This window comes from Lichenostomus cassidix, chromosome 2, assembly GCF_008360975.1.
Source record: "Lichenostomus cassidix isolate B80296 chromosome 2, HeHo_3.0, whole genome shotgun sequence".
NCBI lineage: Eukaryota > Metazoa > Chordata > Aves > Passeriformes > Meliphagidae > Lichenostomus > Lichenostomus cassidix.
In genome coordinates, this window is record NC_139482.1 from 16037343 (window position 1) to 16059901 (window position 22559).

At 41.8% G+C, this 22559-nt stretch overlaps 1 protein-coding gene across 9 annotated transcripts in view; it reads left to right on the forward strand.

The window, feature by feature from the left end:
• Positions 1 to 13819: 13819 nt before the first annotated feature.
• ABI1 (abl interactor 1) overlaps positions 13820 to 22559 on the forward strand; it is a 78467-nt gene continuing 69727 nt past the window's right edge. For 5 of the 9 annotated variants that reach the window (XM_085050474.1, XM_085050478.1, XM_085050479.1 and 2 more), the window contains exon 1: positions 13827 to 14089. In XM_085050474.1, coding sequence (XP_084906600.1) covers positions 13973 to 14089 — 117 coding nt within the window. In that variant the 5' untranslated portion in view covers positions 13827 to 13972. Of the gene's footprint in view, positions 14090 to 22559 lie in introns of all 9 variants that reach the window. The other 4 variants (XM_085050477.1, XM_085050480.1, XM_085050475.1 and 1 more) reach the window with 2 other exon arrangements.

Here is a 22559-nt window from a genome sequence, read left to right on the forward strand (position 1 = left end):
ATTGATTTGCATTAATTAAATTGTTTTTCTTTCATTCTTTCTTAGTGGAATCTTCTGTTAGTCATTCTGCCATTTACTTGTGATCAATATTAAGTTGATAGGACTATAATACCTATATATCTCTTTTCAATGTTGGCACAACCTTTGCTTTCTTCCAGTGCTCTGGAACTTCTCCAATGCTTGAAAACTGTCTGAGAATGAATATTAACAGTCCATAACACTCTTTGCAGGCTCATTTAAAATTCTTGGATGTGATTAATCTGTATGTGCTTATTTAAGGAGATCTAAATTCAGAAGATGCAGATAACTAGATCTCCCTTGTTTTTCGTTTTAATGTAAACAAAAATATGGGTTTTAAACACTGTGATTAAAGATTTTGATTAGTAGCATTCTCTATTCCAGAGTCCATGTGATGATAAATGTACTGCAGACACTATTTACTGGCTTTCTTTTTTGAAAAGTTTTGCAATAGTTAAATTTTTGTAGAGTGTATTTCTGGTTTATAATAGAGGAAACAGTGCAATGACCAGCTGTATACATCAATATTTGTGCACACGTAATAGAGTATAAAGTAGTGATGTTCTCTATAAAATTGATGAATACATTATGAGCTATTGGTACAATCATAGAATCATAGAATAGTTTAGGTTGTAAGGGACCTTTAGATGTCATCTTGTCCAAACCCACTGCAATGAGCTGGAACATCTGCAACTAGATCAGGTTGCTCAGAGCCCCATCCAACCTGATCTTGAGCGTTTTCAGGGTGAGAGCATGTACCAGCTCTCTGGGCAGCCTGTTCCCATGTTTCACTGCTCTCATTGTAAAAAATGTCTTCCTTGTATCTAGTTCAAATCTGCCACCTTTTAGTTTAAAAACTACCCCTTGTCCTACTGCAGCAGGCCCTGATAAAATGTTTTTCCCCATCCTTCCTAATGGTCCCTCTTAAGTACTGAAAGGCCACAGGAAGGTTTCCCCAGAGCCTTCTCTTCTTCAGGCTGAACAACCCCAACGCTCTCAGCCTTTCCTCACAGAAGAGTAATTCCCTTTCTCTGATCATCTTTGTGGCCTCCTCCAGACCTGCTTTAACAGATTCATGTCTTTCCTTTTGTCAGGACTCCAGAGCTGGATGCAGTACTCCAGTCAGGATCCTCCCATGGATTAGGTGGGTTGTGAGCTTTGGTTCACATGGCTGCACAAACCTTCTGACTCCACTCCCACCACAGCTCCCGCTTTATTCTGCGTAAATAAATTCAAAATTGTGGGTGGGACAGAGGAAGGAACAAGAGACATTCACAAGTCAAAGACCAAGCCACTGTAACCACAGCCTAAATATGTGTCTTTTGAAGATGAAATAGCAGTTGTGCTGACTTAAGCCTGTGATTATGCACATGTTCAAGCTCAACATCCTGAGCATCCCACTGATTTTCTAATAATAAAATTAAGCCTTATGTGCATTTATAAGCCCTTGGCTGTCAGGAATTCTGGCCTTGTGTTTTCTTCTCCTGCCACCTGCCATTCCCCTTATTTCTTGACTCGGATTTGCACTCACAGGAGGAGTCACAGATGGATATTTTTTAAATCATTGTGAAAAAGCTTCATGGTTGCTGGATGTTGTCATCTTCATCACTAAAGCATCATTGTAATAAATGCCATGAAAGAATCTCTGGGGCATAACTGGTATAGGAAATCAATGATAACAGAATAAATATGCACAAAAAATATAAAATTATTACACTTTTGACCACAGATACTGAAAATATTAAGTTGTCTTACATGTCTTGAAATGGGAAATTTGAAAGTACAAAGAAATAAGTTAAGCCCCCGAATCAGTGAGTTTTAATATTTTGCATTATTACAAAGAGGTATAGAAAAGGGATTTGGAATGGCTTGAGAAAACACGTTTTAAACAGCTGTATTAAAAGCAAGAGAAAGCTCATGCCCATCCTAGAAAGCAGTTCTGTAGTGGCTGTTCTGTCATTCCAAATGGACCTTCTTTACTTCCTCAGGTCTGCATCTCTTTCTCATGTGCCTCAAATTATGTGCTTTCTGGTGGGGCCCACCATATCCAGCACAGCTTGTTAACACACTGAAGCCCTTTAAAATGCGCACCATGTGTGCACAAAATGTCTTCATTTATCAGATTAGCACACAGATCGGGCCCTATTCAAAAGAGCAGAATGATGCCAGAACAAAGGTGTCAACTCATGCTGAAGTCTTAACTGAACTCCCCCTTCAATCCAAGGCTGGGGATGAAAAACAAATAGACAAAACTTACTAATTTTCAAGTTTTACCCCCTTTTAAATGACAGAGGCAAATTACATTTTAATAAAGTAAATAATTTTTAAAACCTCTTACCACAAGTTCAGGGTGCATTCACACATTCCTTGCCAGCTACTTCCAAGGGGCTGAGGTGACTATCTCCTGCATATCTACAGCTGCTGATTGCTGCCCTTCTGATCTGCCTCTGAAACTTCTCTCCTAAATGCTCCTCTACTCATTCCTGCCAGAGTAAAGGCAGTTCAGTCAAACAGTTTAAAGGAGCTGACCAAGACCTTGCTACAGATTTGTCCTGGTGGGGCTGTGTGAAGATGGCCAAGCCTTGGCCACAAACCCATTCCAGCACGAGCCTCTTGCATGGATGCAGATGGTTGTGCAAACCTCCATGGTCATGGCACAGTTGGGACTGTGCCTGGCATTACTTACACTGCCCTGAAGAATCAGACTCCCACAGCTGAGCTTAAGTACTTTGTCAATACAGTAACAGATATTTCTATCCTGCTGGAGCAGGATATTTATGAGGTAAACACATTTATCCATTCACACCTGCACAAAAGTCAGGTGTGTCCTAAATATCTGTATTAAGAAGGTAGATAGGATTAATTCTTTCATCATGTAGTGTGGCCCTCCCTGTATAACAGATGTAGCCGTTTGTTTTATCATAATAAATTTTCTGTTCTTCCCTTTCTACAAGTATGATGTTGAAAAATGGTTGAGCAAAACCAAATAACTTTAAGTGGTGGGAGATGTGCTAAATTATTCTGGATTAATTATTGAGTAATATAATCAAGTATCAAACCAGATTTCTAAATGTCAGGAATAGTGAGAAGGCAGAAATTCATACCAACCCTCCAGCTAAAATCAGAGACGTACTGCTTTTGTGTCCTGAATTTAGCTTTCAGCTTACTGATTCATATGAAAACAAACCCTCTTGTGACTAAATCTCTTCCTACTAACCAACAGATATATATCAAATACTGGTATATTGCTTTAATATATAAATACATGCCAGCTGAGGGCAAAACATGTCCTATCATTATTTTGAAGTTCTCCTACACAAATTTGGCAGACAAATGATAGGAAAAACCTGCTTGGCAAAGGGAGGAGGGGGAGTAACACACAAAATCCAGCCCGCTATTGTGAGATTTCTGACATAAATTAAGGCATGAATTTGAAATCAATATAATATTTTTTGTATTACTCTGCATATGAATAAAAAATACTTGGAGTCCTGGAATTGTCAGGGTTGGAAAAGACTTCTAACATCACCAAGACCAACCGTAAGCCCAGCACTGCCATGTTCCCCACTGAAGTGCCACATCCACATGTTTTTTCAACATTTCTAAGCATGGTGATTCTACCACTTCCCTGGGCAGCCTTTTTCTGTGCTTAACCACCCTTTCAGTGAAGACTTTTTTTCCTAATATACAATCGAAACATCTCCTGGTGCAACTTAAGCCCATTTCCTCTCATCCTGTTGCTTTTTACTTGGGAGAAGAGACTGACCCTGACTTGGCTACAACCTCCTTTCAGATAGTTGCAGAGATTTGCAAGATCTTCCCTGTGCCTCCTTTTCTGCAGGCTAAACAACCCCAGCTCCTTCAGCTGCTCCTTATAAGGCTTGTTCTCCAGCCCTTTCACTAGCTTTGTTGACCTTCTCTGGACATTTCCTTTTATTTGATTTAAACCTTTCATACAAAAATGGTTATGCATTAGACAGCATAATTTATACCATCTATTTTGTGAATAAGCACTAGCAATGGATTATACATTAATTGTTAGATTGTTGCTGTGACCCTTATTCCTAGGCACTTATAAACAAATATATTCCCCTGTGGCTTCATGAAACCTTTGAAAAGTATTTCTATGCAAATCTGTGAGAAGTTATATGGCAGTGTCACCCTCAGCACTGCACAAGTTGTCCAGCACCATAGCAGACTGTGGAACACTCTGACAGCTGATGGATTGGAAGCTTCAGGCCGTTTTCAGTAGGTACATTTAAAAATAGAGGGTATAAAAAGCTGGATATAAAGTATAGAGAACAATTTTACCATATTCAACATATGTAGTGGATAACTTCCTAGCCCTTCCTATTAACATCTTAGTTATTTTCTATAGATAATACACAATATTCACAGTCATTTGCTAACTCTTACTAATGTTGCTTAAGTGGAAAAACAAGTGATACTCTGATCCAGAAAATGCAGCTGTCTGCCATGCACCAAGGGAATGCCTGGCAGCTCCAGCCTAACCCTGCTGTGTGATGGCCAGCACTGACCCTGCTGGAAGGTGGCAGGCTTGGGAGTGACTTGCTGCTGCTGCTTTAGCCAACACCTCCCAGCTTGCAGCTGGAACCACAGCAACAGAACAACTTCAGCTACAGGCTTGGGTTACAGGTTGCGATGTAGTTTATATCCATCACAGAACTGCAATGGGAAATCACTTTATAGCAATTTTATTGTTCTAATAGACTAGTAAAGTAGGAGGCTATTGTAAATAATACTTAAAGAGGTTACTGAAATGAGGCTTTTTCAGTTATGAAGACATAATACCGTTGAATGAGGCACTATATGTCACATTTGCTGCTCTTTTCCTAATACAGAACAAGAAAGCATTTGAATACTGAATTCTATTCTCTGAAATGAGATAAGGAACCTTTCAGGCCACACAATAAAAATAATTTAAAAATATGTGTATTAGCCACGTGAGAAAAGATATTCAGCCCAACATTTTTTTTCAGAACATTTTTTTTCTTTCCCTGAAAACCAAAGGAGTTTTCAAAAGAGAGCCTGTTTCAACAAATTTTCTAGGATAAAAAGGACCTGCCTCTTTTAGTGGCCTGAATGATGATGCCAAGCCAAGTATGATGTCCATAAGATCATAAGAGATGATGGCACCCCCTAAGTAGTTAACTAGTCAATGCATTGTATAAACTTGTAAGAGTTTGGTGTGTGGTCAACATAAGTACTGACATCAGGATTTGATTTTTCAGATCTACAGCAAATGAGCTTTACATAGCAGGAGTAAATGGCAATGATTGTAGACTGTAGTCCACAGATTCCTGTGAATTTTTTTGCTATTATGAGAAAACAAGAGAAAAAGAGTTCTGAGTCCAAGTCTATATCCTGTGTGGGAAATGTCTGTAGTTTTTTAGTTATCTGTTCTCTGCCATGATCAGACACCACATATCTCAACAATCTGCATCTCATCATAGTTCCTCTTTATCTTTTCTTCCTCTCCTCCTTTTTCACACTTATACATGCCCCTTCTATCTGGCCCCTGCAAGTCCCTTCATTATCTCTTCTCCCAGAATTCATCATACTGTTACATTCCAGATGCCAGGGGATATAATCCCTCTATGCCATTTATCCATCACAGTCATATAGTAGGGAAAACAAACAAAACAACCAACCAATCCCACTCCCCACCCCCCAAAACACCAGAGAAAATCCCTTGACCCTTGCAGTGTACAGTGGAACATTATCACTATAGTTCCTCAGTGGACATCGCCTAGCTTTTATAAACTCTATTAAAATGTGAATATATTAGTTTTAGAAATTTAGGAATTCACCAAATGGTGTCAGGTTTTTCAGGAAAACCAGGAGGTGTGACCCTGAAACTACCTTCTGCTAACTACCTTCCTCATTCAAAATCCAGAGCTGCTGGGGGTGTAACCTCTTGGCTGAAATGTTTGTAATGATGCGACAGAAAGCATTTTTTTTGTTCCTGTCTCAAAATTCCTTGAAGGGGAAAAATAAAGTCTGAAATAGAAATATGTGCTACTTGGGCTAAACTAAGATTGACAAAGGTATAAGCAACTGAAAGCAAAGCACTACAAGGGGAAATAACTACAAATTCCACAAACAGTACAGTGAGGGCTCTATAATACATTTTCCATGTAAAACAACACCTTGATCTCTTCTTCAGTCAGAACAGTATGAGTCTTTTTTTTTTAGCATATAGGAAAAGTTATCAAGTTGTGAGACATCTTTCAATTGATGTAAAAACCTAGATAGGATCCACCTTATATATTGAAGAAATTTTGAAGAGTACAAACATGTCAGATACAGAATGAAGAGTCAGAGATTTAAAAGGAAGTGATGGCATGCATAATTATCCCCATTACATCCAGAATATCTTTAAAGAATGTTATAAATATTTTTAATACTGAATAAGTGTGTATTTATTAAATTACACTGTTTAAAATTCCCCAACCCTTTAGGAAACACATTGTCCAGAAAGATACTGTGGGATTATTATAGTTATGACCAAATAAATTGAAACATTCATAGCTAACGGTGACAGCAAATAGTTGAGCATAGCAGGAAGCTGTCATCAGTAATTTACATATTCACTTCTAATTGTGCCTGTGCATCATTAAGATTGTTCGTATTTGCATTCGCTGCCCTCTGAACCAAGCCATTTTCCAGTGGCATATATTCACTTTCACTGCAGGTAACTTTCATTAGTGGTAATTAAAGGACAATTTTTACCGCATTATGCTACAGGAAACAAGAAATGGTTGCTGAGATTGATTAACAGCTAAACTAAGTTTGAGACATGTAATCAATCTCATAGGCACACGAGATTGCTCCTGTTACATAATGAAAAGTAACAGGGAAAAAACATCCTATTTATTCTGAATATCCAATGCTTATCCTTTAAATGCTGTTGGAATGCACTAAATGGCCTGATTTATTTTTAAATATTCCCAACAGAGAATAGCCTCAGTCTATGTGTAATGACTTTTTACCCTCATTTCTGCACAGTTTGTGTTTGAGCTCTGACTGGGACAATACCAAGGAGGATGTCAATGTTATCTTAGTATGGAAGTGATTTTCTAGTAGACAACTGCATCTGAAGGTTGCTGTGCATCCTATCTGATCCCTTATGCCTTCAGTGCAATTGAAGATGGTCCTTTTCAGACACTGCTCAGCCCTACCGACTCAGCATTGCTTCCAGTTGAAGCTTTACTGTTTCACTGGGAGCTGGAACAGACCCAAGAACTGTAATGTGTTTTCACTTGCTGAAAAAAAATACTATTATGTTGTCCCTTATTTTGCCACCCAAATACTGTGCTTGGTAATACTATCATTGCAGAATTGCTGTCAAATATTTATTTTTATTGGGGAAACAGCACTCCTTCTGCAGTAGCATGATGTTATCATTTAATTATTTTTTCTTTTCTGCTTTGTGATGGAAAACTGCAATTCAGTGAAGTATATATTTAAATGCAAAAGAGGCACACCAATTAATCAGTACAGAATACGAATGCTTTTAATCTGCATCAAAAAAACGGTGGCGCTTAGAAAAACACCAATCTTTTATACAGAAAGAACATAAAAGTAATTCCTATCCATGCTCAGATTTCCTCAAATACAATGAAAAATTGCAATTGTGCAATTAAATTACCTTCACCATAATATATTCTTTTAAAGCTCTGCATTATGCTAAGCACATTTTGATGAGTCTTTCTTTTCTTTTTATTAGGAATAAAAATGGATTTAGATAAATAATTTTAATTGTTAAAAAAAAGGTAAAAAATCCACAGAGGTAGCACAAATGTTGGCTCTGAAACACAGATGTTTACTGCTTTCTATTCTTTATTCATCCACTGTACCAAACACAGAAACTAAGTACTGAAGATAGGGAATGAATTAGTTTAGGTATACATAGTGTAAGTCAGGTATAGCTGGGGCTATAATTGAGTAATCAATTTTGAGGTGTGGATAAACAAGGTGATAGCACAGTACAATCAACTCTCCATTATCTGGGATCATAGGAGACTGGGAACTGATGGAGAACAGAAAAAGCCAGATAGTGGAGGTGCTCCAAGGAACACCAGAGACACTTCAGTTGTGTGCATGGTAAATGGAGTCCGAAAGAGAGCTTATTAACTCTGGGCTCAGCACTAGTCAGTGGTCTCAAGGCACCGTTTGCAGCGTTGCATGAATTTGCAAAGCCATCTTAGGCTCTGCTTCTCAAGGAAACAGTTACAGCTCTACAAACAATGTCTGCACCAGTGAGTCTCCTGAAGCCTGGGGTGGCTCTACATGCATTCTCCCAGGAATATTTTTGTTTGTGCTATTCTCATAGCCTTAATCAAGCAGTGCAAAACAGAACATAAATGGTGCTAAAGGTGTTTTCTGACTTCAAAACATTTCCCAAGACCTTAAGCAGTTTGTTTTTCCTGCTAGGGATGCACATTCCAAAGAGCTGAGCAAGCAAGACGGTGCTGATGTGGGCCACTTACCCTTTCGGTGCCTGCTTTCAAATCAGTCACAGAAACTTGTCTTTGGGTCTGTTATATTGCCTTTCACTGCTAATTAAGCAAATACTACTTTTTTCTGGGCAAGGTGTCTCTGCGTTTGACCAGAAGCTCTATGCAGGGTGAAAAATCTTTCCCAGGAAAATTTTTATTTAGTGGATACATATCAAAGAAAATCTTCCATTTTAAAGGATTGGCATCCTCCAACAAACAGCTATTAACTCAAGAAATCCCAACCTACCCTCTAATGAGTATGCCAAACCTGCATGGGTCTATTCAGAAAGCTGACTTTCACTCCATGCCTACCCCTTGCAATAACATGACTCTTTTCGTATTTAAATTACCCTTCCAAAGCCATAAAAGAATGGAAAAAAAAGTGCTAATAAAAAGGATTACTGACAAAAATCCACCTCCTGCTTTAAGTGGTTGCTGTAAAGTAAGCCCTTCCTCAAAATGTTTTTATAACAAAACAGTTTAGCTCCATTTGTTAGTGGTGCAAGAAGCAGGTCATCTTGTTATTTGTCACACAACAGCTGTCTTTCCTGGTAGGTCTAGGAGAAAGAAATGGTCTTTCTTGAGGTTCTGCATATGTCTGGCTGCATCATCAGGGTCTAGATCCCCCACTTTTCCTGTGTTCTTAAAGCAGTGGATGCCTTGGCAGTATTTTGAGGGATTAAGAAGATAAGCCTACCTTGTGATGGCCAGCTGGAAGTGACAGCAGCAGAAGAGACCTAGACTGGGAGCTGAGAATGGAAAATATGCAAGGAATTCCTTGATGCAATGAAAGTGGCAAGGAAAAATCAGGAGACAACCTGATGGCCAGAGGCTGAGCTGAGAAAGGTGCAAGAGTGAAAACCAAAATTAAAGAGGCCAAAGAAACAAGGGATCCAGTGGAACATGAGAGGAGAATAACTGAGATGACAGATGGAGAAAAGGGTGGCGGAGGTGACAAAAAGGGAGGATTGCTGACACTAGAGTACTGCTGAGGAGCAAAGATAAGCATGCAGGAGGGATGAAGAGGAGAGAGTTTTATGAAAAATGAGGTTGAGACAGAAGGCAAATCCTACAAGTGAAAATATATTAGAGGAGAAAGGTCATGTCAAAATACAGTAGAACTATTTATTTTTGTGCCACTCTTATCTTGTGCATTCTTGAAGCTGCAATTTTGAATCTTATTACTTCTGTGCTCCCCAGCAGCTCAGGCTGCCTAGCAATGCCTGGCTGTGCTGGCTCTGCTGCTCAGAGCTAGTGGCTGCCTAGCAACTGCCAGGGGGCTGCACTGGGGTCCCCAACCAGCTCAGGGATGCAGTCCTGCCCCAAACACCCCTGCTCCCCTGGCAAGCCAGGAGGCAGCATCTCCAGTTGTTAACAGCTGCGATGAAAACCTTAGAAGTATTAATTGGGAAAAAAGGCACATGGAGGTGACCACAAGAGCGCAGAGTGCATGACAAATTGTCTCCAAAAAGCAGAAACAGGCCCATTCATCTCTGCAATACTCAGACAACCTGTGATGATAACTGAAATATCAATATGGGTAATTATTCTGGCTCTTAAATTAGGCTCTGTGTGCTGCAGCTAAAGCACAGAAAAGCAAACCAATGCAGCTATGCACCTTCTTGGACAGAGGAAGCACCTAATCTGGCAGAGGAAATAGCAAAAAAGCAAATTTTGGTACCACAAAAAAAAAAAAAAAAGTGAAAATATTAATTATTCACACAGGCCTGTCCCAGTACAGACATACTTGTGTAAGTATATCACTGTAATCAACAAAAATTTTCTTACAAGAACATGAGACTTGGCATTGGGCAGCAGAGCTGATATGGCTGATCTGAACAGGCCCTGTGTCCTCTGTGCTTCCAGCTGCCCCCTCAGATCCCTCATCTCCCTTTCCATTCCACTGTCACAAATGCTTGTGCAGCTAAACAACTGAATCAGGAATCAATCCAGCTGAGAAACAGTCCAACAAAAAATAAAGGGTTATTTTCCAATCAACACTACTGAAGCAAGTACTGTTCGTTCCCAAGGGAAAAACAAAGACACATGCCAATCTATGGCCTAGGAAAGGGAATAGACAGTTACAGAGCCACACAAATTACAGAGCAAGAGAAGTTGCTGTGATACTGCTACTTTGCTGCTGTTCTAAACAGCACTTAGAATATAGTCACATTTTTCTCTCCCAGCCAAAAATGGGCTATTGTCCCAGAAAGTATTGCCCCTGGGGAGGAGATCATGCCCCACAGAGGAGGAGAAAATCTCAGACATAAAGTTGAGATGCTGAGCGATATATAAGCACATTTTACTCTGGATAGGATCTCATTTGGGTGATTGTTTATGTGAAGATTGACGGACATCATTACATTTTTTCCTCTGCCAGTCCAGCTGCCCCAGCCAGGAAAATTTTCATTCCTATCTCTTTTGCACACTCTAAGTATCTTGGGTAAGCTAGGTAGCTTTTCCTTCTAATCAGCAGTTTGTTGCCTGGTACAATGAGAAAGCATGAGATCAAAAAAGCTCAAACAGAGCAAACTAAACCAAAACAAAAAAAACAACAGAATAAAATAGCTTCTAAAAAAAACTCCCCGTGAAAGCAGTTTAGATGCACACTACTATCTTCAGCAAATGTCAGCTGAAGCCCAAGGTTTATTGATTGTGTCTCAGCACTGGTTCTGCTAGATTTGCACTCTTTCAGGTGCTTTATAATCACTCAGTGTACACACCATGCAGACTCACGGAGCCAGCTTCGATCTATTGCACCTGAGTCAATGCAACCTCCAAGAGCCTCAGACACGAGGAACACCCTGCAAAGACACTCAAGTGACCCTGCAGAGAGTTATTTAGAAAGAAGGAGGGCCAGCATGGAGCAGAAGCTAGTAAGGCGTGCTGATCTAATCAGTTGAGCATATTCACACCACAGCTCCCAGTACATCTTACATTGCGTGGCCGTCACACCCACACTGCCATGGTTGTATGGCACCAGTTGAAAGGTCCTGCTGGAGTTGACCTGGAGCCAGTCTGGGTGTTTATCTACCCCAGGTCTATCCCGCGGCCGTGGGGACAGCGCCTGGCCGTACCACGGCGGCTGCAGAAAAGCCTCAACGCAGCTGTCACAAGGTGGCGACCTTTGACGTGCTCCTCCAAGGTCTTCTTGAGGGTTGAGAACATGTTGAGGTAGAGCTGGTGGGGTTCGTGCAAGGCCTTTCAGGAGGCTGCAAGCCCTCCTGGAGTCACTGCTCAGACTGAAAAATATTGATGTGCAAGGCACCACGCATCTGCCGTTTCTTTTACAGGGGCAGCCGTAACATTTTAAGTAGAGCCAACAACAGTTGTGCTACATTTGAGGATGTTAACAGCTTCCATGAAGCCAATCTGTGATCTGTAGGCAATTACAGACTCATCCAAGCCAATGGGTGTTAAGCAATTTGCAGCCAGAGTGAATAGAGGAATCAAATTTGTCTTTGATTTATACAGAGCTGGAAACAAGGAGAAGAAGGCAGTACTGGAGACAAGGAGAAGCCAGTGCCCAAGTTGGGTTCTGGTCACACTTGCCCTGGGACACATCTAAAGCTTGTCAATATCTCAGTGCAGCTGCACAACAGAATGAATTATTTTACATTAGAAAGAATCCAAAATGAAATGTTTTATTGGATATTACATGCTGTAATATGGAGAATTACTGAAACCGCTTTGGAAACAATTTTGCTAAGCTGCCAAATAAATTAACCATCAGAAGATAGCAATGTAGATGCATTTCTATCCCATAGCAAATGCTACAAATGCACCAGCTCCTTCCTCTCCTCAAAGACCTCTCAAATACTTTTCTGGGTACCTGCCCTGCTGTTCCCAGACAGGGTGTTTTTTTGGAATTCCAGCTACAAAGCCTTTCCCAGGCCCATTGGTCCTTCCCAGGCTCCCTACCTTTCATCCTTGCTTCTACAGCTCTGAGCTGAGATGCTGGACTTTGCTGACCTCAGAGGTGAAGGGAGATCTATTTTTTCCCTTTCCGCCTTGATTTAGAGACAGCAGCAGGTACACCAAAACATCCTGACCAGTTTTCAGTGCTGCAAAGAGTCAGACTACAGAGAACATGTTAAATACCTTGATTTTGCAGAGATGAGGCAGTCTGCTCTTACTATCATGTGCTTGAGAGTACTTGTTTCTGAAACATGCTGATTTCCACCACTGTGTGGATTTCTCTGGGACAACTACTAAAATGCAAAGACTAACTCCATTTGTGTTCATAACTGCAAACACACAGCACATGAAATCAACAGTGGGCATTGGAGACGGCTTCTTTTGGGCCTGCTACTCATTGCAAAAGCAGGCATGGACATCCCAGCAGAGCAGTCACCTGATGTTATTGGCGTCTCTTCTGGCACAGCTGCAGAATCAGGATTTTGCTGACAAAAAACACAGATGCAAGGAAGATTCTACTAAATAATCACCAGACCCTTGTTTTCCATACTTTTGCAAACAGCCAGAGGAGGCCCTGAGCAATGATTAACAACAGAGGTAAATGAGCGGCAGGAATACTGTGTTTATCTCAGCCAAGTATTTAAGCTCTTCTCATGAACCTAACACCTTTGTAGTTACACTGGGCAGGCCTTCACGAAGATCTACACACACCGGATTCAATTATTTCTCCCTCCCCCTCAGGGGATAATTCCCTGGAAGGGACCAGTTGCCCCAAATCGCAATCCCTCTAACGTCTTGCCAGTCTTTTGTCATCTTTGGAATGATCTGTCCAGGGAGGTGGTGGGGTCACCGTCCCTGGATGTATTTAAGGAAACCCTGAATGGCATTTAGGGCCATGGTCGAGTTGACATGGTGGTGTATTTAGTCATAGGTTGGGTTCGACAACTCAAGAGACCTTTTCCAACCTAACTGATTCTGCGGTCTTCCAAATTTCTAGCCTGCCAAACAACCAGAGCAGCGCTTCCCCCCCAGACCCTTGTGGCCTGTCCTGCGGAGCGGCGCTGAAGTCCGGGCAGCACTGTGGGGCTGGAGCTTTTCTGAGCGGGGTGGGGAAGGATACCACTGTCTCCCCTCGTTCCTGGGCTCCCAGGAGCACAGCCCGGCAGCTCGGCTGCCGCCCTTCCGCCGCAGGAGCCACCAAAGCCGGCGCACTGCGGGCTCCGCCATGTCCCTGCGGCCCGCGGGCGGTGCCCATCAGCAGCGCCCACCCCGCGCATGCGGCCCGCCTGCCTACAGCTCCCGGCTGCCTCCGCGCACCGAGGGCGGGCTTTTCCTCTTTTCTCTTGCTTTTTTTTTTTTCCTTTCCCCTCCCCTCGGAGGGGGAAGGATGGGTGGGGAAAGCGAGCGCTCACGAAAGCGGGGCGAGGAGGAATCCCACAATACCAGGCGGGTTGCGAGCCCGGCGCTGCTGCTGTCTCTTTAATGCAAGAGGAAGCGATGCGGAGGGGTGGAAAATGGCAGAGTTGCAGATGTTGCTAGAGGAGGAAATCCCTTCTGGCAAGCGGGCTCTGCTCGAGAGCTACCAGAACCTCACTCGAGTCGCCGACTACTGCGAAAACAACTACATCCAGGTGAGGGGCGGCGGGGCAGCGCAGCGGGGGCCGGCGGGGGGCTCGGCGGGGCTCGGCTCTCCGGTGCGGGCGGCGGGGCCGGAGCCGCCCGAGGGGCAGCGGCGCCTGGCTGCTCTCGCCGCGGCTCCCGCCCCGCAGCCGGTCCCCTGGGTCTGCCTTTTCTTTCAACTTTCCCAGCTGAACGGCCAGGCTTCCCTTCCCCCGCTCCAGAGGGGAAGGGAGGGGGTTATTATGTCAGTCCAGCTCCGAGGGTGTGTCGGGTTTTTTTTTCCTTTTTTTTTTTTTTTTTTTTTTGTTTTCTTCTCCCCCTCTGTATTTATTTATCATGAGTCACATCCCGGAGACCTCCCAGGGCCGGGGTGGGGGTGAGCGAGGCGCCGGGGCCCCCGAGGCTCTCGGTGCGGCCGGCTCAGACCCGGCATCCCGGGTTTCCCCACGGCTTCCCGGCGACGGGGCTCCCTCCGGGGGCCGGGCGGGCCGCGGGCGGCGGCGGGTGGCGGCGGCCGGGCGGATGCGCCGCACGTGGGGCGCGGGTGCCGGGCGGCCCCGCAGCGGCGCGGGGAGCGAAGGGCCCCGCACCGGGTGACATCACGGAGCGCGGCCGCGGGGGATCCGCGCCGGGAGCTCCTCGCCGTGCGGTGCTCCTCGCCGTGCGGGTCCCGGCGGGGCCGAGGGAGCCGCGGCGCTGCGGGTCTGCAGCGCTGCCGTGGGCGGCGTGCGGGGGCAGGAGGCTGCCGGGGGCTGGCAGCGCCGTGCGAGCGTGAGGCGGTGTTTCAAAATGGCAATCCGTGCCCGGCTCTAGCACCCTACAGCACTGACTGCACACCGGCTCGCTCCTGCTGGGAGAGGCTCCATTAGTTGTAGCGTCTCTCCGCCGCTCGCTGTGGATTTTTTTTCCCCTCCCATAGATTGCCGATGGTTCTTGGCCTTGCTTTCAGTCCATATTTCTGTGAAGCTGCTTTAAGCACAATTTACTGTTATTTTTTCAAGATTTACATCATACGACTCTGTAAGTCTGCATATCTGGGCATACTGATCTGGATGCAGAACTCTCCAGAGATACTAAAATTCAACTTTTTTGTCAGTAAAAAAGATTGAAAGGGAAAGGCAAATAAACATGACTTTACTTACTTGACCGCTTTTAGACTGAACTTGTTGAATTTAATCCTAGAGCACTTGTGATGAGTATTTAGTACAGGTTACCTAAGTCTCTAGTGTCCATTATTGCTGCTATGCTATCTTACTGGTTTTAGTAAAGGAGCAGCAGATACAGAAATGCATCTTTAATAATATAAAATGATTTTTTTTATGAGATATTTGAATTAAAACTGCTCTAATAAGCCTTATTTTCAAGTTTTGGGTTTTTTGTGGTATATGAGGTAGCATGAGTTAATGCTTATTTATGCTTCCGAGTTGTTTGCTCCACCCAATGAAAGCTGCTGATATAAATGCTTTTAAGAGGCGAGGTTCATTTGGTTTTACTCATGGGAAATATGACAAATACATGAGTATGGTAATTGCAGTACATGTTTTGACGTGTCTCCTGCTCCTGACTTTTCCCTATGTCAGAAAGGTACAGGGAATGTTCAGTTACATCATTTTCTTCAGAGTCGTAAAACCTGTCTCTTTCTTCCAGCAAACAAACAAACACTTGAGGAAATTCCCACCCGGTCATTTGGGGTGGCTTTTTTTTTTTTTTTTTTTTTTGGATTTGATAGCTCATTTTCACCTCAAGTATCAAGGTCAGCTGGATGTGGGATTGATGGGCTCTGTTTTGTCTGGGTACAGCTGTGCTTACCCCTTTTGAAAGGAAGCTGGAATTCTAAAATTCGTACTGCAGTCTTGCACAGTAGCTGTGTAAAATGTTGTAAAATGTATACCTTGCTTGTATTGTACATGTATTGTATGTTTGCTCAGTAAAAATGGTAAATGTACTGGTAAAATGATGTATTTTTTTATATGTTTGATGGTGGTGGTTTTTTTAATCAGCACTTGATGCAAAGCCATCTGCTGTCCAGTTGGACTACTGAACAGATTATACTGCCAGTGCCTGTGGTGGGGCCACTGCTGGATTAGGCAATATGACCCAGGGCACTGGGTTATGAGATTTGGGAGTATGAGTATTGTGGGGTTGGAAGGGAGGAAAGGAAAGGAAGAGGCTTAACGAACATACAATACAAAATCTATGTGTTTAATGTAATTGAGCATTCTATAGAAAAGACAGACTAGAATAGAGAACCTGGCCGTGCAGTGAGTATCAAAATGCTTCACAAGTTGTATTCACAAGTGCTTCACAAGTTGTATTCACAAGTACTTCACAAGCTACATATTGTAACTTACCTGATAGCATGTAGCTGGTTCAGTTCAGCCACTTTGATTTTGGAGGAATTTTTTTTTTTCTGTGGGAGAAATTACTGTGTACTGTTATCCACTCTGACTTGTGCCATTGAGGTGGAACAGGTTTATCAGACTATTCTCAGTGCAGGCACTAACAGTTTATAGGAATTGTCGTAGCAGACAGAATGATGTTCTCAGTGTTATGGTTTATATTCTATGCTGATTTCTGCAGGAAAGTAGTTCCCCCCCCCCAATATTGTTGTGCTCAAGCTATAGCTGTATTTTTAATTTGAAAAATTCTGGTAAAATTTCGGTTATGCTGAGTTTTTGAGGAAAACAACTTGTCTTAATGTCTCTAGGGATTCCTTAAAAAAAACCAAAAAAAAAAAAAAAAAAGAGAGAAGAAAGAAAAAGAGAAATGGGGGGAAAAGCTCACATGGCTGGAACAACTTAGCTCCCCGAAGGTGAATGTAGCTGTGTGGACAGTAAGCATCCTTTTGCTGAAGCATTTAGGCAAGATGACAGCATTCAGGAATCTCAAGTAGAAAACTGCAGTTCTTTGAAAAGCAGGAAGAAGTTTCTTGCAAAGGTACATTGACTATATCAGGATGCCAGCTGGTAACACAGTTTGCCCTCCAGATTATATGTATTCTGGTTATCTAGAAACCCCAGTCCTTATCTGTTAGGAAGGGAATAGAATTCAGGAGAAGTAGAGCAAATAAGCTTCTAAGCAAGACCTGCAGTACTAAAAGGAAAGTACAATATGGTGGCAGTTTTGGAAGGGATGGGAGCGAAAGAGAGACAGAAAAAGAGAAAGAAAACCAAATGTAGAAGTAGTAACTGAACTAAGTTTTGATGTTTTCGTGGTGATTTTGGCTTTGAATAGAAGTAAAAAGGCATTATATGTACATTACTATATTTAATCTCTGACAAGATTTAAAATCTGTGATGTTTCTGGTTGGAAGCTTCAGCAACAATCAGGTAGAAAATTAGACTCCTGTTTTAGATCAGAGGCTTAAACTCTGAACAGTTTCAAGAGCAGGTTTTGAACCTTAAATCTTTAAGGCATATTTTTGCTTTCTGAAGTAATTTTTCTTATAGATAGATGTATTTTTTTCTTAATATCAAAATGTAGGCTCCCATAGCTGATATCTTCCCCAAACTGATTTACCTGCAGGTATATTCTGTGACTAGTCTCTTTTGGTGTGCTTGTAACCAAAAGGTTATTTGAAAAGCTGTAGCATAAAGCTGAAGATGCTAGTGAGGAGTTTAATCAGTATCTTAGACATTATGAATTTGGTCAGTACTACTTAATACAGAAATAACAAGGAATTAAAGCATTTACAGTTCTAGTTATAATTCTTCAGCTGAAAAATACTATCTTCCATAGAGATTCTCTAGTCATTTTTCTGGCTGTATTATTTTCGTGTTTTAAGGAACTTATTTACCATAACTAGCTTATGAAGCATTAGAATGACACAGGAAGTCAGCTTCTGCAGTGTTACTGCACTGATGACTTCCTTTTGAACAACTTTGGTTGACTGGTGTATCCCAGAGAGGCCTCTCTGTGCTATAAAATGCTGCTTACTACTCATCTACTGTCTGAATCAGGTGTTCCTTATAGCCCTGTTTATGCATATGCAGATACATAGTTTTCGTCACTCTCTTTGCTTCTAGACTGCTTGTGAAGATCCATTTGTAGTTTTTGTTTTTAAGCTCAAATATAATTTTAACATGACTGTGAGAATCTCTAAACAAATAGCTTGCACTCCTTGTGTAAATTCTCATCTTGATGGTCTCAAGTGGGTAGATTTAGCAGCTTTAGAAAAATAAATTGAAAGACCTTTTAAGGAAGTAAGTGCTGGATTGCCTAATGTGTGTTTTTTTTATCATGTTACTTCCTTCTGTAGCTTCTGACTGGTATGTGGATACTGAACGGTGAATTAACAGGCTGTTCTGGGTAAAAAAGACAAAAGCACAGACAGATAGCTGTTGAACTGCTGTTGCAAAAAAATTAATGTATCTTTCCAGTTGGTAGAAAAGTAAATGTGTGGCGTTGAGCAGAAGTATTGCACGCAATAAGTTTTATAAATACTTTGGTTGTCTTTCAAGATGTATAGAGGAACTCTTTTTGTTTGATAAGTCGGGTGTTCTACACTTCCTGTACAGTAGATATTTCCTTTTCAACACATTTGAACCTTTTTTTGGTGACTTTTCTTTAAGTGTTGGTAACTGGTCGGACACTCGATTTCATTGCCTGGCACATGGAAAGTGGCTTAACTTAGTACAGTACAAAGAAGTTCACTCAGAATGTCTAATTCAGGAAATGAGCTGCTCTAAAAGGATAAACTTCTTAAATTGTCACTAATACAAATCCTTTATGTGCTGTGAGAACTTGCATGCTTTTATGTTCGTAGGTTAATTAGTTTGTATTGAGAGTAAATGCAGTGGTTTTTAAATTTTTCTTTCCTGGGTTTATTGCTAAATTTGGAACATTTTACAAAAGAAGCAAATAAGCTTGTTCACTTTCTGTAGCACCAAATATAGTTCAAAATTAGAGAGCAATGAGATAAAATATGAAGGTATCATCTATTATGCTTTGTAGCTTTAAATAATATTCGTTAAGAAAAGGTGTTGCATTATGCTTTTAAGTAATGTTCTTTTTAAGGTAGTTTAAGCAAATGTTTACCAGCAGTATAAAAGGCACTAGCTTTTCTGTGTGTGGTTTTGCTTTTTTTAAAAAAGTAATAATAGAGGTACAGGTTGGTGGGTTAGGCTTGTAGCTTGTCTGTGCCTTGTATAGGTCTTCTGTGCCTATGCAAGTGTCTTTGTGTTTTGGAAAATACAGCTTTAGCTCAAAAGCAGCAACAAAACTGTAGTGCAGCTGCATTAAATTAGCTGGTAAATGTAAAGGAAACAAATCCTAGAGTGTTGTATGTCCAGTTTGTGCCCAGAGGAGGTAGATGATATGAGATGAGCTTTTCCAAATTTGAAATGTTTCCATTAATTTTGGTGCATTTGGTTTAAGAAGGCAGCAAGATGTCTGCTATTCCTGCTTCATTTTTCATTAGTATTTCAGCAGATCATCGTGTCAGCACTGTGCTACCTTGATCAGGTGGAGTAAAGTGGATTTAGATAAGCTTTTACAGGTGTGTATTGTTTCACAAGGGAAGCATTCTCCACTCCCCTCTGTTTGTACATTGTTAGAAGGAAGAAGCTTGCAGTTTGTCAGTGGTCAGTGCTTGATAAGTGTGATCCTTTGTCCCTGTGCACAGCCCTATGGAATTGTTGGAAGGAAGAAAGAAGTATGAACAAGTGGGGCAACAATCTAATACTTCCCTCTTGTTCTCTGGGAGGTTATTACAGTAAGTAGGTCTTATGGTAAGGAGAAAATAGATGGGCCTTGGGAAGGTCTCAGAGTGGAGAATGAAGGCAGTTGTAATGAAGGGGAGAGTACAGGAGCAGACTGAGTGCAAATAGGAAGTATTGTACCTCTGAGGGCAAAGTTCCTCTTAGTATCTAATCTAAGTTTAACAGAAAAAAAAAATCCTGAACTCTGAAACAAAAGAACTGATGCAACATCCCATTATCTTTGTTTAGCATTTTAAACTGTCTTCGTTTTACAAAAGCGTAAGTGGAGGCATGCAATTTTTAAGTGGCTCATTGAAGGTCATATAGGGACATGTTGTCAGATTTGGGAACAGAACCTGATTGTGTGGACTTGCAGTGCTGTTCACCAGGGTTCCCCCAGCCACCCCACCCCTTTCCAGACTGCCTCTGTTACACTGTGACACAGAAAAAGTGGTATCCGCAGAAACATGGAGGCAGTGTAATGACTCTCTACCTGAAACCATCATTGAACTCCTTACCAGCAATTACTTTTTAAGAATGTTACATATTTTCTCTCAAGAACCTTGAGATTCTAATTTTTTGCTTTGCGGACTTCTGGAGTTACGTAATGCTCACTTTGCTGTTTGCGTGTTGGTGGGTCTTGGCAGAGGCACGAGAAGATGCCGCTCTATTTCTCATTAGTGAAAGCAGCCTGTGTTTGATGTTTCTGGTGACTGAAATCTTGCTTAGCTACAGAACAGTAGGGTGGTAGCTATGTGGGCCAAGTGTCGGTCCTGGCACAGCAAGACAGCCTTTAGGGATAAGGGGGTATCTTGCTCTCTGTGCCTGTGTTCAGTCCTTATTTAGTGACTTGAAGTCTAAATGAGTATAGTGTGGTTTTTATTGTTGCATGGTAGGAAATTACTTGTGGGCCACAGCTTACTCAGTGTCCAGGCTTGTTCATAATTACCTGAGCATTCTTGGTCTCTTTAGTGTTTGTGTTCCCTAAAGTGGTCTTCCTTTGATGCTATTCCTTCCACCCCACCCCAATTCTGACCTCTGGTGACAGAGGCAGGTGGGCTTGGTGACAGGGATCCTCCCTTCCCTCCACCCCTAAGTAAAGGGAAGTAACTGCTGAATTTCAAATAGTAGATTCTGTGCCTCTGTGTGGTTCCTCCCTTTTCCTGACCGTGCTGGTGAGGCAGCTGCCACAGAGACTTGATGCCTCTTGTGGGTTGCAGAAATAGCCCTTTGCTGCTCAAAACTTGCAGAGAGCCCTTGAGAGCCAAGACCAGGGTGCTGTGGAGAATAGGTCACAATGTGCTCCTGAACACAGCTCTGAGCAAGATGGTACCTGCAGCTGCCTTTCCTCCTGCACCTCCAGCCTGTCAACATGTCCTGACTGTGCTGGAGGTGCTCAGTCAAGTGTTTCATCAACTTAGTGCCAGGTATTGAAATAGAAGATACAGTGTTTCTAACGTGGGCTCTTTCAGGTATCAATTTATTGTGCAGCAGATGAAAGCAGAACTCTAACTTCTTCCTCCTTATTTTAGAAGGAATGCATTATTTCCCTTGGGTTAATTAGTAAGAATGTAGATGTCACCTGTGCTTGAGACTGTGCAAATAGTGTTGCTCATTACTTATGCAAGCCCTTAATGCTGTTTACAGGAGCCATGCATGCTTTGTGGAGCATATATTTGTTACAATGATGCTGATACTTTATAAGAAAAGGAGGGGTGGGGAATCCTGCATGAGACTTTCAACTTGGAGTGAAACATGAATGTAGCATTTTCTGGTACAACTTGTAAAATTCAGCAGGTTGTATTAACACGGAATTGGTAGGTAACCTGCTGGCTAAGCTGATAAAGCAGGTTAGTTTAACTCTAAAAAAGATTGACTGCTAACCAGGGGACTTTATTTTGAATAATATTCTTATCAAAGGTTCCAGATCAAATATGTTTAGTAAGTGCTGGGGTTTGGCAAAGTGAAAAAAGTATCTGAAAATCAAAACTTCCCTTGCTTTGAGCATCTCCTATGATAAAGCTTCTTCATAACCTCTGCAGATGTGTGTCATACTGTATCCTCTGATATTGTGGAATATTCTAAAAGAACAGTAAAGGTTGTCTCTTCTTCAATGACATTGCATCTTTCTTGTGTTTCTTATGTTAAGGTAGCAGATATGTTTGTGACAGTGTTATCCCTCCTGCTCTAAGCCCAAAATAGTTCTGTATACTCTTTATACAGCAGAAGTACAAGAACACTGCTCCATGTGCAAGGAAGCTCTGATTCTATAGTGATATACAGTTAAAGAATTCGTGGGGAAGAGACTCTGCATCACTGTTCTAATTGTATTGTAACCTCAAAGACAAATAGGAATAAAGTGTGGTACTGTTCCTACTTCTGTTAAGAAAGCAGGAAGGCCTCTCAGAACTTGCACGGAGGAGTCTTACTAAAACAAATGTTGGTTTGACATCCTTAGAGTTGAATGTAATGTTCTTACTGGGTGGTCTCAAAGTTATAAATAGTTCCAAGAAAAAGAAATGTTTGTTTACTACTTGAAGCATAACAATTCTTGGAAAAGAAGTGTAGACTCTGCTGGCTACTTTTGCACCAGGGTTTCACATGATAATACTTTTTCTAAGCTATGCCTTATCAGGAAAGTGCGGGGGTTTTTTTTCCCCTCAGATAATCTTTTACCAGATGCATATCTTCACTTTCGTTCTCTGATCTCCTTGTAGTTTAGGGTCAGCAAATCTGCCAAGCAGTATTTGTCCTGCAGCAATCATCGTCAGCTGTGCATCTC